Source organism: Melopsittacus undulatus, chromosome 5 (genome assembly GCF_012275295.1).
Source record: "Melopsittacus undulatus isolate bMelUnd1 chromosome 5, bMelUnd1.mat.Z, whole genome shotgun sequence".
Taxonomy (NCBI): domain Eukaryota; kingdom Metazoa; phylum Chordata; class Aves; order Psittaciformes; family Psittaculidae; genus Melopsittacus; species Melopsittacus undulatus.
The window spans coordinates 6,432,074-6,446,501 of record NC_047531.1 but is presented as its reverse complement, the minus strand read 5'-3'; the positions used below and the strand labels follow the sequence as shown (position 1 = coordinate 6,446,501).

The 14,428-nt window shown below is 61.0% G+C and overlaps 1 protein-coding gene across 1 annotated transcript in view; it reads right to left on the bottom strand.

The window, feature by feature from the left end:
* FLNC (filamin C) overlaps positions 1-12,792 on the bottom strand; it is a 34,337-nt gene extending 21,545 nt beyond the window's left edge. The window contains exons 1-16 of the mRNA XM_034063183.1: positions 12,456-12,792; positions 9,319-9,567; positions 8,837-8,934; positions 8,318-8,468; positions 7,343-7,461; positions 7,177-7,254; positions 6,311-6,473; positions 5,819-6,019; positions 4,824-4,961; positions 4,067-4,193; positions 3,206-3,342; positions 2,428-2,621; positions 1,838-1,951; positions 1,137-1,280; positions 740-863; positions 6-166 (exon numbers count right to left, since the gene is read on the bottom strand). Of these exons, the coding sequence (XP_033919074.1) occupies positions 6-166; positions 740-863; positions 1,137-1,280; positions 1,838-1,951; positions 2,428-2,621; positions 3,206-3,342; positions 4,067-4,193; positions 4,824-4,961; positions 5,819-6,019; positions 6,311-6,473; positions 7,177-7,254; positions 7,343-7,461; positions 8,318-8,468; positions 8,837-8,934; positions 9,319-9,567; positions 12,456-12,792 (2,535 nt within the window). The remainder of the gene's footprint in view (positions 1-5; positions 167-739; positions 864-1,136; positions 1,281-1,837; positions 1,952-2,427; positions 2,622-3,205; positions 3,343-4,066; positions 4,194-4,823; positions 4,962-5,818; positions 6,020-6,310; positions 6,474-7,176; positions 7,255-7,342; positions 7,462-8,317; positions 8,469-8,836; positions 8,935-9,318; positions 9,568-12,455) is intronic.
* Positions 12,793-14,428: the final 1,636 nt, after the last annotated feature.

Genomic DNA, 14,428 nt, shown 5'->3' with positions numbered 1-14,428 from the left:
GGTACCTGGTTGGCAAACAGCACCATGATGGTGTAGAGCCCTGCGCCCGGTGGTGTGTACTTCACCGTGAAGGTGTCATTGTCATTCTTAATGATGTCGAAGTCAATGTCGGCCTCCACCGGCCCCACAACACCTGGGGCACACTTGATCCCGATGCTCACATCGCCTGTGGGGTGGGCACGGAGGCTGTCAGGGATGGTTCACCCCACGGTGGTGGTGAGAGAGGTAGGGAGAGGGGATGTGATGGGATTGGGACTGGGGATGGAATGGGGACAATTGGATGATAGACCAAGACCAGGGATGGTGGATCAAGGACAGTGGACAAGGACCACAAATGATGGACCATGGATGATGGATGAAGACCATGGACAATGGTGCAAGGAAATGGACCAAGACCAGGGATGATGGACCAGGAATGATGGATCAGGATTGGGGACATTGGATCAGGGACGTTAGACCAAGTCCAGGGATAACAGACTAGAAATGATGGACCAAGACCAGAGATGTTGTACCAGGAGTGACGGACCAGGACCAGGGATGATGGACCAAGACCAGAGTTGCTGGTCCAGGACCAGGGACAATGGACTGGAGATGATGGACTAAGCCCAGGGATGATGGAGGAGGAGCAGGGACATCAGACCAAGACCAGGGACGATGAATGAAGGACCAGGGACACAGAACCATGCCAAGGGCCCAGGTCCCGGTGCAGTGCCCACAGCAGTGCCCCAGGGGTGCTTACCCTGCCCGGCCTCGCTGCAGTCCACAGTGAAGTAGGTGGGCTCATTGGCCTTGAGCCCTGTCTTCTCCACACCCGGCCCATAGACCTTCACCCGGCCGGGGTGGCTGCCCTCGCCCACCGCCACCTGTGGGTATGGCAATGGGGTCACTACTCCTGCCAGCACCCCATAGACCACAGCACCCCAAACACCACACATCAACACCCTGCCTGGCACTCCATGGGACTCCCATCATCCCTGGGACCTCCATGTTCACTATGTGGGACCCCATCCCTCCCCAGCACCCCATAGGTCTGGGATCTCCACCTCCACGTCCATAGGATGCCTCTCTCCATCCTTAGCACCCCATCCCTATGGGACCCCCATCTCCATCCCCCCACAGCACCCCATGGCACGCACCCGGAAGGGGCTGCGGGGGGTGGTGACACCGCCCCAGGTGACGATGATGGTATGCTTGATGGCCTTGGTGGGCACATACACACAGTGGTAGGTGCCATCACCGTTGTCCTTCACCTTGATGTCGATGGGGAAGCCCTCGGCGTCCTGCGGGCATCAGAAGAGGTGAGGGGACCCATTGGCACCCAATGGTGCACAATGGGACCTACTGGAACCCAACAGGACCCAGTGTCATCCAATGGCTCTCAATGGCTTACAACAGGACCCAACATCCCCCAGTGGAATCCAGCAGCTCCTAATAGGACCCAATGGCTCCCAGCAGGACCCAGTGATGCCCAATAGCACCCAATGGGATCCAGTGGCATACAATGGCACCCAAGGGAATTGAATGACTCCCAACAGGACCTAATGGCACCCAACAGCTCCCAACTCCCAACTAGACCCAATGATACTCAATGGCTGCCAACAGGACTCGATGGGACCCAATGGGACTCAAAGGCTCCCAATGGCTCCCAGTGGGACCCAATGGCTCTTGGCATGACCCAGCAGGACCCAATGGGACCTAATAGCAGCCAATGGACTTATAAGACCCAATGGCTCCCAATGGCACCCAATTAGACCCAGTGGGATCCAATGGCTCTTAACAGGACCCAGTTGGCCCCAATGCCACCCAATGGGACTCAATGCCCCCACCATCTCCTTACCTGTGCATAGAGCTTGAGGGGCCCTTTGCCAGCACCACGGGTGTCAATGGTGAACTCTGCTGGGCGCTCCACGATGCAGCCGCTGGGCTCCAGCCCCGGCCCGAAGGCCTTCACCTGTGGGGGGATCAGGGGGGCTCCAGCACCTCCAGCACCCATGGGGTGCAGTAGGGCACTGTGGGGTGCCACAGGGTGCAGTGGGGTGCTATAGGGCACAGTGGGGTGCAATAGAGTGCAAAGAGGTACACTGGGATGCTGAAGTGTGCTATGGGGCACAGCTGGGTGCTATGAGGTGCAGAAGGGTGCTATAGGGAATAGTGGGATGCTATGGGGTGGTATGGGGTACCATGGGTTGCATCAACGCACAGTGAGATGCTATGGGGTGTTACGGGGAACAAGAGGGTGCAATGAGACACTGTGGAGTGCTATGGGGTGCTGTGGGTTGTAACGTACAATGAATTGTCATGGGGTGTAGCAGGGTGCTGTAGGGTGCAAAGAGGTGCTGTATGGCACAGAAAGGTGCAATGAGGGACAATGAGGTACAATAGGGTGCTACAGGGCGCTGTGGGGCTCCCTGGGGCTCAGGGCATCACCTTGTCAGGCCAGGAGTCCTTGGGCGCGGGCAGGATGTGCGCGATGAAGGGGCTGTCCTTGATGTCCTCATCATCACACACCACGTGCACTGCATAGTCCCCAGGCTCCGTGGGCCAATAGCGCACATCACAGGAGCCGTCCCCGCGGTCATCACACTCGATGCGCGCCTGTGATGGACCCTCGATGGAGAACCCTGTGCAGGGCAATGGGGTGAGGCAGGGACGGGGGGGGACCCGTGTCCATGCCCCATCATGGTGACACTCATCCCATGTCCTCACTGTGTCACACACCCCATAACCACATCCACACCACGGTGTCTTCCAACCCATACCCGTGTCCTCACCATGGTGACACCCACTTGGTGTCCCCACCATGGTGACACCCACCCTATGATAACCTTCAGCCCATGTCCATGTCCCCACCATGGTGGCACCCACATTATGATGTGCTCCAGCCCATGCCCACATCTTCACCATCCCATGGTGTCACCCGCCCTATACCCATATCCACCACCCCATATACCCACCCCATGGTGTCCCCCACTCCACACCCACATCCCCATTAAGATGTCACTCAATAGATCTCCATATCCTCACCATGGTGCCACCCACCCCATGTCTACCTCCCCACCACGACATCCCCTACCCCATGGTGCCCCCCACCTCATATCCACACCATGGTGTCCCTGCCCACGATGCCACCCACCCCATGCCCATGTCCCCACCACATCCCTCCCACCCCACACCCATGACCCCCCTCAGTGTCCCCATGTCTCACCCAGGGTCCCCACTTCGGTGCCCACAGCCTCCACCACGAAGTCGGCCGAGGTGCCCACGGTGCCACCCTCCAGCCCCGGCCCCCAGGCCCGCACCTTCTGCCACCCGGGAGCGGGGGACACCTGCACCTCGAAGGGGCTGCACAGCACCGCATGCATGTTACATGGGTCAGACATGTCATACATCACATGTCATACATGTCATGCATCACATGCTACATATGTCATGCATCATATGTCACATGTCATACATGTCATATATGTCATGTCATACATCACAGGTGTCATATGTGTCATACATCATGTGTCACATGTGTTATACATGTCACACATCACATGTCACATGTGTCATACATGTCATACACATCACGTCACACGTCAGCCCTTGCACACCCAGCACACCCCACATGCCCCTTGTGCACCCCACTTGCTCCTTGTGCACTCCTCACCCCTTGCCCCATCACATGGTCCCTGCACACCCCTCGTGCCCCCCACTTGTTCCTTGTGCACCCCCTCACCCCTTGCACATGCTGCAACCCCTTGCCCCATCACATGGTCCATGCATGCCCCTTGCACACCCCTCATGCCCCCCACTTGTTCCTTGTGCACCCCCTCACACACCCCTCTTGCACCCCAGGCACAGCCCTTGCTTGTACCTTACACACCCCCTGGCACCCTTTGCACCTATAGCGCCCCCCACTTGTACCTTGCACACCCCTTTGCACTTATTACACCCCTCTCACACACCCTCCATCACCCCCCATGTGCATCCCTTGCACACCCCCCTCCTCCCCCGGGTTGGGCCATGGATGGGGATGTGCCATGGGGAAGGGGTGACCCATGGATGGGGGGTGCTGACTGACCTGCGGGGGATGGCGTAGCCCCCCCAGGTAATGGCCACCTGGTACTTGCCGGGCACCAGGGGACGATACTCGCACTCATAGACACCATCACCCACGTCCCGCACTGTCACCGGCTCCTCTGTGCCCTCTGTGGATGGGGGGGGGGGTCAGTGGGGGCACCCCCATGGGCACCCCACAGCGACCTCCCCTCGGACCCACATGGGGGATCCAATGGTACAGCCCCAATGGGCACCACTGGGGTGTCCACCAACCACCCCCTGCATCCATCCCTGCATGCAGACCCCGCAGTGATGGATCCCACCCTGGGCACCCCTATGAACCATCCCAACCATGCACCCCGCTATGGGCGATCCCAAATATGCACCCAGCTCACCCATGGGCACCTCCATGGTGATTCCCAACCATGGCCACCCATGGGCACCACAATAGTCATCCCAAACCAGACACATCCCTCCATTGGGACTTCCCAGTGATGGACCCCCCCCAAACCTGGACACCCCTATGGACCCCACCAACCCTGAACCCACCCACGGGACCCCTACACCCCCACCACCATAGCCCCTCCCCATAACCCCCTACCATGAACCACCCATGGGATACCCCAGCTAGTGGCACCCCAAGACACCCCCCAACCATGTACATCCCTCCCATGGGCACCCCTATTGCCCCCAGCCATAGACCATGGGTACCCCCCCCAAGTCACCCAACCATGAGCACCCCCAAGGCCCCCCCACCCATGGGTACCCCCATCACTCACTGGGCCCCTTGACGACCACACGCAGGTCCCCGGTGCCAGCACCCTTGGTGTACACCTTGAAATCGGCCACTTCCTGCACCCGAACCCCCTTGGGCTGCAGCCCCCGGCCCGTGGCGCGGCACGCGGATGGGGTGCACGCTGTGGGGCACCAGGGACATGGAGCATCATGGAATAGTGCAGCATGGACAATGGGGGAGGATGTGGAATGACACGGAAAGGTGTGGGGTGACATGGCACCAAATGGTGCAGCATGATGTAGGATGACGTGGAATGATATGGCACCAAATGATGTGGGATGACATGGAGTGACATGGAATGACATTGCACCCTCAGCACCCACACCACCCAGGGGTGCAGGGAGCCTGGGAAGGGCATGGGGGACACCCTGGGGACATAGGAGATCCATGGGGACACCCTGGGGTATAAGGATGCTGTAGGGACACCCCAGTGACACCCTGTGTACAGATGGTTCCTATGGGAACAGCCTGGGCACAGAGGGGTGATAGAGGGATACCCTGGGGACAGGGGTGTGCCATGGGGTCTTTAGGGGCATAAGGGACCCACAGGGACACCCAGGGCCACCTTGGAATCATGAGGACAACCTGAGGACAGAGGGGTGCCCTGGGGCCACCCTAGGGCATAATGGACCCATGGGGACACCCTAGGGATAGAAGGGTGCTATGGGGTCTCTGGTGGCTTTAGGGATTCATGGGGTCACCCTGGGGCATTAGAGACCCACAGGGACACCCTAAGGACGGGAAGGTGCTATGAGACCTTTAGCAGCATGAGACCCATGGGGACATAAAGATGCTATAGGGATGCCCTGGGGACACCATGGGATTCAATGGGGCACTCTGTGGACATAAAGGTGCTATGAGGTCCCCAAGGACATAAGGATGCCATGGGGACACCCTGGGGACATGACGGTGCTAGAGGGTCCCCAAAGGCATACAGGCACCCATGGGGCACAATGGGGACCCTGTGCCAGGTCTCACCTTCAGCCACATGGACACTGAATGGGCTCTTGGGGATGTTGGCACCAGCGAAGGTGACACAGACAGTGTGTGTGCCCTCCAGCACGGGCCGGTACGTGCAGCGGAAGATGTTGTCCCCCTTGTCCTCCAGCATCACCTCCACCGTGTCCCGGCGGCCCTGGGGGTCCACGATCACCACCCCGACGTCCCCCGGGCCGGCGCCTGTACCGCAGGGACACCTCAGACATTGCCATGGCACCGGTGCCACCAGAACGTGGGCTCAGAGCCACCAGGACATGCGGTGGCCATGGCATCATGAGGTACCATGACCCACAGACACCATGGCACACCATGGCCATGCCACCATAAGAAACAGCGCCAGCAGCCATCCTACAGCCACAGCACCATGAGGACACAGGCTCAACACCCCCAGGCCACACCATGGGGACACAGCTTCGGTGCCCCCATCACCACTATGCCCATGGCACCCAGAGGCACAGGCTCAGCACCCACCTGCAGTGTAGATGTCGAAGTAGGTGGGTTTGTTGGCCACGTTGCCGGTGGGCTCCAGGCCAGGCCCCCGTGCCGTCACCTTGCCCGCATCACCCAGTGCCATGGCCACGGAGACCCCAAAGGGGCTCCGGTCGATGTTCTGCCCCGCGAACAGCACCGTCACCTGTGGGGGGGGCAATGGGGTCAGGGTGGCCTCAACTGGCACCATGGGGGCACACAATGGGGACCCCGGTGCTGTGGGCTGAGGGGTGGCCCCAGCACTGACACCCAAAGGCACCATCATGGACACTAATGGGACCCCCAAGGGACACCCCGATTGCATTGTCCACACGTGGACCCCCAAGAAACCACCCAGGACCCTTCAGTATGGCCCTCAGGGTTCACCTATTGCAATATCCCCCCGCAGAGACCCCCAAAGGCCCTCCACTGGACCCTAATGGGACCCTAAAGGTCCCCCTATTGCAATGTCCTCCCCCAGCAACCCCCAAAGACCCCAGTGGGACCCCTAAGGGTCTCCCCAAAGTTCTCCTATTGCAATGTCTCCCCAAGGACCCCCCCAAGGACCCAGTGGACACCCAGCTACCCTAATGGGACCCCAAAGGAATCCCCAATGCAAGGGGAACCTTAATAGGGTCATTATGCCCCCCACCCAGAGACCCCCAAACACCCCCAATGGACCCTAATGGGAACCCCTAGTGGTCTCCCCAAGGTCTCCCTATTGCAACGCATCCCCCCAGCAACCCCCAAAGACCCCTCAATAGACCCTAATGTGACCCCAAAGGAACCAGTGCAAAACACAAATAGAGACCCTAACTGGGTCCTTATGCCCCCCCCATAGACCCCCAGCACCCATGGGTGCCCCTCACCTTGTGCATCCCGGCCACCTTGGGCACATACGTGACACTGTACGTCCTCTTCTTGTCATTGTTGGGCACCACCTTGGCCTGGGCAAGGGGGGGAACCAGAACAGGGGTGATGAGACCTGGGTACCCCATGGGGGGGGGGGTCAGGGCACCCCAGCGGACCCCTCACCTCCTCAGTGTGACCTTCGGGGTCCTCCACATAGACCAGGACCTCACCGACCCCAGCGTCCAGGGTCTCCACTGTGAACTGTGCCGGCTGCAGCACCACGTTCCCCTGCGGCTCGATCCCTGTGGGGCAGGGGGGTCAGGGGGGGCCCATAGGGACCCTGCCCAGGGGCACCCATGGACATCAATGGCTTGGGGGGGGGACAGAGGGACTGGGAGAGGTTGGGGATCCAAGGGGGTCACTGGGTATGGGGCAGAACCCTGGTTACCAAAGGGGGGGTCTCTGGGTATGGATGGCACTTTGGGGTGTTCCTGGGCATAGATAGGACCTTAGAGTACCTTGGGGTGTCCCTGTGCATAGGGGGACCCTGAGGGGGTCTAAGGGTGTCCCAGGGTATGGGTGGCACTTTGGGGGACCCTGGGGTGTCCCCACATGGGGGTGCACCCTAAGGGGTCCAAGAGTGTCATTGGAGGACCCTGGGGTGTTGGATGCATGGGGGGGACCTGGAGAACCCTTTGGGTATGCATGGGTATAGATGGCACCTTGGGGTATCCCTGGGCATGGTGGGGACCATGGGCATAGGTGGCACCTTGTGTGACCCTGGGGTGTCAATGGGCACTTAGGGAGACCCTGGGTTATCCCTTGGGTATAGGTGACACTTAGGGGTGTCCCTGGGTGTGGGGGGCACCGTGGGGGACCCTGGGGTGCCCCCAGCTTGGGTGACACCTTGGGTGTCAAGGAAAGTCTCCCTGTTCTTGGAGGTCCCCATCCCACATCACCCCCACATCACCCCACACCCCTCTTCATGTCCCCCCGTATCCCCTTGTTCAAACCCCCTCTGTGTCCCTATGTCCCCACCAACATCCCCCCTCTCCCCATGTTTCTCCCCCCCCGTATCCCCTTGTTTCCCCCATGTGTCCCTATATGTGTGTGTGTCCCCAATGTCCCCATGGTGTCCCCATATCCCCATGCCCATACCAGGCCCATACGCGCGGGCACGTGCAGGCTGGGGCTGCCGCGGCCTCAGGGGTGCCCCAGGCTTGAGCTTGGCCTTGGGGAACTGGGACAGGTAGGTCATGACCGAGTGCTCGTCCACGTTGGGGTCCACGATCTCCTCGGGGGCGATCACCTGGGGGCACCCAACAGCACCCATTAGAGCACCCGGGGTACACAGGGACCCCTATGGGGACCCCCAGCACCACCCTCCCCACCAGCACCCACCCCAGGGTGGTTTGTGCCATGGGGCACCCCAATGCTCATGGACACCCCTAAACCCATAGGCACCCCCCATATCCAGGGACAGCCTGAGCACCCTCCTGTGCTCACAGGGACCCTCCATGTCCATTGATCCCTGCAGGGAACCCCAGTGATTGGGGACCCCAAGATCCAGAGACACCCCCAGGGACCCCCCAGTTCCCAATCATGGGACTCCCCAGCACCCCCCGCCCCATGCCATGAGGACACCAGTGCTCCCAGTGCTCCCAGTGCCCCCCGTACCTGGGGCACCCCGAGCCAATCATCCGCTTGCTGCATGGCCTCGCGCGCATTCTGCACCGGCTGGTTTGGGTCCCAGCTCTCCCAGTCCGGGCACAGGCCTGCAAAGGGGGGGTCAGCACCACAGGGACCCCCCCAGAGCTCCCCAGTGTCCTCTTTGCCCCTAAGGTGCCCCCCAAGCCCCCTCTATGCACCCCAGACCCATCTGCCCTCAATCAGACCCACCTAATACCCCCAAAGACCCCTCCGAGCCCCCTAATACCACCCTAAGATGCCCCCAAACCCCCTCTAAGCCCCCCAGCACCCCTCTAAGACCCCTCTACCCACCCCAAGACCCCCCCAAACACCCTCTTAAGCCCCACGGGACCCATTAGACCCCCTTTTGCCATGCAAAAGACCCCTCTAAGACCCTCCCCCAGGACCCCTTTCCCCCCCCCAGACCCATCTGCCCCCGTCCCCCCCCATTGCCCCCCATGGCCGCTGACCGGGGGCGCAGTTGTCCACCAGAGCCCCCAGTGCCTTCCCGTCCTGCCAGTCACGGTGGAAGTTGGTGATGGGCAACTGGGGGACCTTGTGCTGGATCCAGCCCAGCAGCCGCTGCTTCGGCGTCTGCCGCCGAGCTTCCTCCTCCTCCTCATCCTCCCACATGGGCATGGAGATGGAATAGTGCAGGATCAGCGTCCACACCAGCCCCAGGATCAGCTTCAGGTTCCCGTCCACGATCGCTTTGCTGTCTGCAGGGGGGGGGGATGCGGAACGTCACCGATCAGACACCCCCATGGACACCCCAATAACCACCCCGGGACCATAGGGGACACCCTGAGTCCATGGGGCAGGGAGCTGACACCATGGGGACACCCCGAAACCATGGGGCAGGGAAGGACAGCCCATCGTGAGCATGGGGACACCCCGAAAGCATAGGGTAGGGAGCTGACAGCCCATCGCCAGCACCGGGGTGCTCCAAGCCATGGGGAAGGGACCTGGCACTATAGGAACACCCTAAAGCTATGGGAATACCCCAGATCCCTGGGGAAAGGGACCCTGAACCCTTTGGGACACCCCAAAACCATGGGACAGGGGACCTGATGCTATGAGGATATCTCAACACCATGGGACAAGAATGAGGGGTCCCTGTGACCCTGGGACACCCCAAAACCATGATGGGGACACCCCAACACCCTGGGACACCCCAGAACACCAGGGGAGGGACCCATCACCCTGGGGACACTCCTAGAACACGGGCAGGGGTCCCTGCCACCCCAATACCAATAGGGGGACACCCCAATATCCCCCCACTGCCCCCCTGTCCCAGCAGAGCACCCCGACCCCCAGACCCCCAAAATCCCACCGGACAGTGCTCGGGGGGGGGGACACGACCCTGACCACACAGTGGGGGTCCCCCACAAAGCACCACCACAGCAGCTTGGGGGTCCTCTGACCCCCCAGCACCATGGGGATCACCATCAGAGCACTGTGGGGGCCCCTTGGACCTCCCCACCCAGCACCTTAGGGTTCCCCCCATAGCACTATGGGGGTCCCATGACCTCCCATAGACTCTGGGGTCCCCCCACAAGGCACATGGGGGGCTGCATCACAGCACCCTGCGGTACCCCCCCCCCAGCACCATGGGGACCCCTGATCCTTTGGGGGGGGTCCTGGAGGGGTAAACTGAGGCATTGGGGGGGGGGGGTTGAACGGAGGGTGGGGGAGGGGAGCCCCAGGCATTCCGCCCCTCCCCCCTTCAGCCCTGCGCAAGGACCCCGTGTGCCGGCCCCTCCCCCTCCGCCCCTCCCCCCAGCGCCCCCCCCCCCCATCAGCGATCGTGTTTCGGGCACGAACCCGCTGCAGATGCGGCCCCCCCAAACAGCTGGGAATGGGGGGGGGAGGGGGGGAGTGTGCAAGGGGGGGGGGGGGCACGAGTGGGTGTGCAAGGGGGGGGCGAAACCATCATCATCATCCTCATCCTCATCATCATCCCCCCCCCGGGTGGGAGGGGAGGGTGCAAACGGGTGTGCAAGGGGTGAACGCACAGGCCCTGAGCCAAGAGCGAGCTCAGCGCAGCCGCCCCTTGCATGGCCCCTTTGCACACTCACCCCCGGCTCCGGCTGTGCTCGCTCACGGCCCTTGCACGCTCAGCATCACCCCTGCCCTGCACACTCACCCCTCATGTCACCCATCACCCTCACACACTCACCCCTCATGTCACCCCATCACCCTCACACACTCACCCCTCATGTCACCCCATTACCCTCACACACTCACCCCTCATGTCACCCCATTACCCTCACACACTCACCCCTCATGTCACCCCATTACCCTCACACACTCACCGCTCATGTCACCCATCACCCTCACACACTCACCCCTCATGTCCCCCCATCACCCTCACACACTCACCCCTCATGTCACCCCATTACCCTCACACACTCACCCCTCATGTCACCCCAACACCCTCACACACTCACCCCTCATGTCACCCCATCACCCTCACACACTCACCCCTCATGTCACCCCATCACCCTCACACACTCACCCCTCATGTCACCCCATCACCCTCACACACTCACCCCTCATGTCACCCCATCACCCTCACACACTCACCCCTCATGTCACCCCATTACCCTCACACACTCACCCCTCATGTCACCCATCACCCTCACACACTCACCCCTCATGTCACCCCATCACCCTCACACACTCACCCCTCATGTCACCCCATCACCCTCACACACTCACCCCTCATGTCACCCCATCACCCTCACACACTCACCCCTCATGTCACCCCATCACCCTCACACACTCACCCCTCATGTCACCCCAACACCCTCACACACTCACCCCTCATGTCCCCCCATCACCCTCACACACTCACCCCTCACTCCCACCCTTACACACTCACCCTCCTGCCACCCCTACCCTTGCACACTCACTCCACCCCAAAGCCCTCACCTTTGCACACTCACCCCTCTCTTAACCCCTCCATCACTTCTACCCTTGCACGCTCACCCCTCATTTCACCCCATCACACTCATACTCACCCTTCTATCACCTCTGCCTTTGCACACTCACCCTTCATTCCCACACCACCCCAACCCTTGCACACTCACCCCTCACTTTCACTCCTCTCCCAACACCTCCATCTCCTCTACCCTTACACAATCACCCATTCCCTTGCACACTTATCCCTCATTCCACCCCATCACCTTCACACACTCCCCCATCATTCCCACTTGTCCATCAGCCCTGGCCTTGCACACTCACCCTTATTCCCACTCTTTCATCACCCTTGTACTTGCACACTCACTCCCACAACACCCCAACCCTCACACACTGCCCATTCACTCCCACTCACCATCACCCCCCTTGCACACTCACTCTTGTCCATCACCCTTGAGCACTCACCCTCACCCTCCTATCACCCCTCTGCTTTCACACTCACCCTTTACTCCCTTATCCATTATCCCTTCCCTTGCACACTCATCCCTCATTCCACCCCATCACCCTCACACACTCACCCATCACTCCCTCTTACCCATCACCCCAACCCTTGCACACTCACCCTCCATTCACCCTCACTACATCCCAACCCTCTCTCCCACCCTCACCCCCATCACCCACTCACCAATGGACACCAGTTTGATGTGCTCCCGCTCCAGGAACTCCAGTGCCACAGACACATTCTCCAGCTTCATCTGCCTGAAGTTGGGGCGCGGGTGGTACTTTCGGCCCATCTTCTTCTGGCTGAGCACCTCGAGCAGCGCTATGAGGCGCAGCCCATCGCTCAGGTCCCGCTGTAGGTCCCCGATGCGCTTGTGCACACACTTGAGGTGCTCATTGCACCAGCGGGTGAACGTGTTCTGCTGGATCTTCTTCCATGGGGCATCCTCCGCCAGGTCCTTCTCGGTGGCCGGCAGCTCCTCGGGCTCCTCGCCCGGCTGCGGCTCCAGCGTTGAGTTCATGCTGCTGGCGATGGGGGTCTGGGGGTGATGGGGGGGACTGGGTGGGTATTGGGGTCCTTATGGGGGTGCTGAGGGAGGGTCAGGGTCCTGATGGGGGTCCTGGATGGGTAACAAGGTCCTGGGTGATGGTTCTGGGTTGATATTGAGGTCCTGGGTGTGTATCAGGGTCCTTATGGTAGTTTGCGGTTGGTATCAGTGTGCTTATGGGGGTCCTGGGTGGGTATCAGGGTCTTTATAGTAGTTTGGGGTTGGTACCAGTGTCCTTACAGGGGTCCTGGGTGAGTATCGGGGTCCTTATAGTAGTTTTGGGTTAGTACCAGTATCCTTACGGGGGTCCTGGGTGTGTATCAGGGTCCTTACGGTAGTTTGCGGTTGGTACCAGTGTCCTTATGGGGGTCCTGGGTGGGTATCAGGGTCCTTATAGTAGTTTGGGGTTGGTACCAGTGTCCTTATGGGGGTCCTGGGTGTGTATCAGGGTCCTTATAGTAGTTTTGGGTTAGTACCAGTATCCTTATGGGGGTCCTGGGTGGGTATCAAGATCCTTATGGAGATGCTGGGTGGGTATTGGGATCGTTATAAGGGTACTGGGTGGGTATGGGGGTGCTAATGGGGGTCCTATGAGAGGATCAGTGTCTGGGGGGATGATCAAATGGGGCCCTGGGTCAGTACCTGTGTCCTGGGTGGGGGTCCTGGGTTGGTATCGGTGTCCTGGGCGGGAGGCCCAAATAGGGGTCCCGGATCAGTATTGGGGTCCTCAGTTGGGGTCAATGGGGTGGGGGTCCAAAGCTGGTGGCCCAAATGGGGGTCCCAAATGAGAGGCCCAAGCAGGGATCCCAGATCAGTATCAAGGTCCTGGGTCGGTACCGGTGTCCTTGGGGAGGGTCCCAAGTCAGTGTCCGTGTCCCAAGTGGAGGTCCCGGATCAGTGCCAGTATCCTGGATCAGTGCCCTGGATGGGGGTCCTGGATCTGTACTGGTGTCCTGGGGGGGGTCCCAAGTCAGTCCCAGTGCCGGGCGGGGGGTCCCGGATCAATCCCAGTGTCCTGAAGGAGTCCTGGGTCAATCCCAGTATCCCAGCTGGGGGCTCCCGGCTCGATCCCGGTATCCTGACGAAGATCCTGCCTCAATCCCGATATCCCAACGGGAGGGTCCCGGCTCGATCCCGGTGTTCCGGTGGGGGGGGGGGTACAGGGGGGGTCCCGGTTCCCGTCTCAGTCCCGGTGCCGCTGTCCTGGGGCAGTCCCGGTTTGAGCTCCCGGTGCCGCAGCCGCCGCAGGCTCCGGGTTGATCCCGACGTGTCCGCGCTCGGTTCCCGGTGCGCTCCCGGCCGGAGCAGGGTCCGTGTGTCCGGTGCGTCCCGGGGGGCGGCGGCTTTAAGCGCTGCCCCGGCCCGGCCCGGCCCGCCCCGCATGGGCCGGCCGGGGGGGGGAGTGACCGCACCCGCTATTTATAGCCCTGCCGCACCCCCCCCGGCCTGCACCCACAAACCGGCACCCACCGGCTCCGGGGACCCCAAACCGGCACCCCCAAACCCCGGTATCCACAGACACCGGCACCCCCAAACCCCGGCACCCCCGAAACAACAGAGACCGGTACCCACAGACACCGGCACCGGGAACCCCAAACCCAGCACCCCC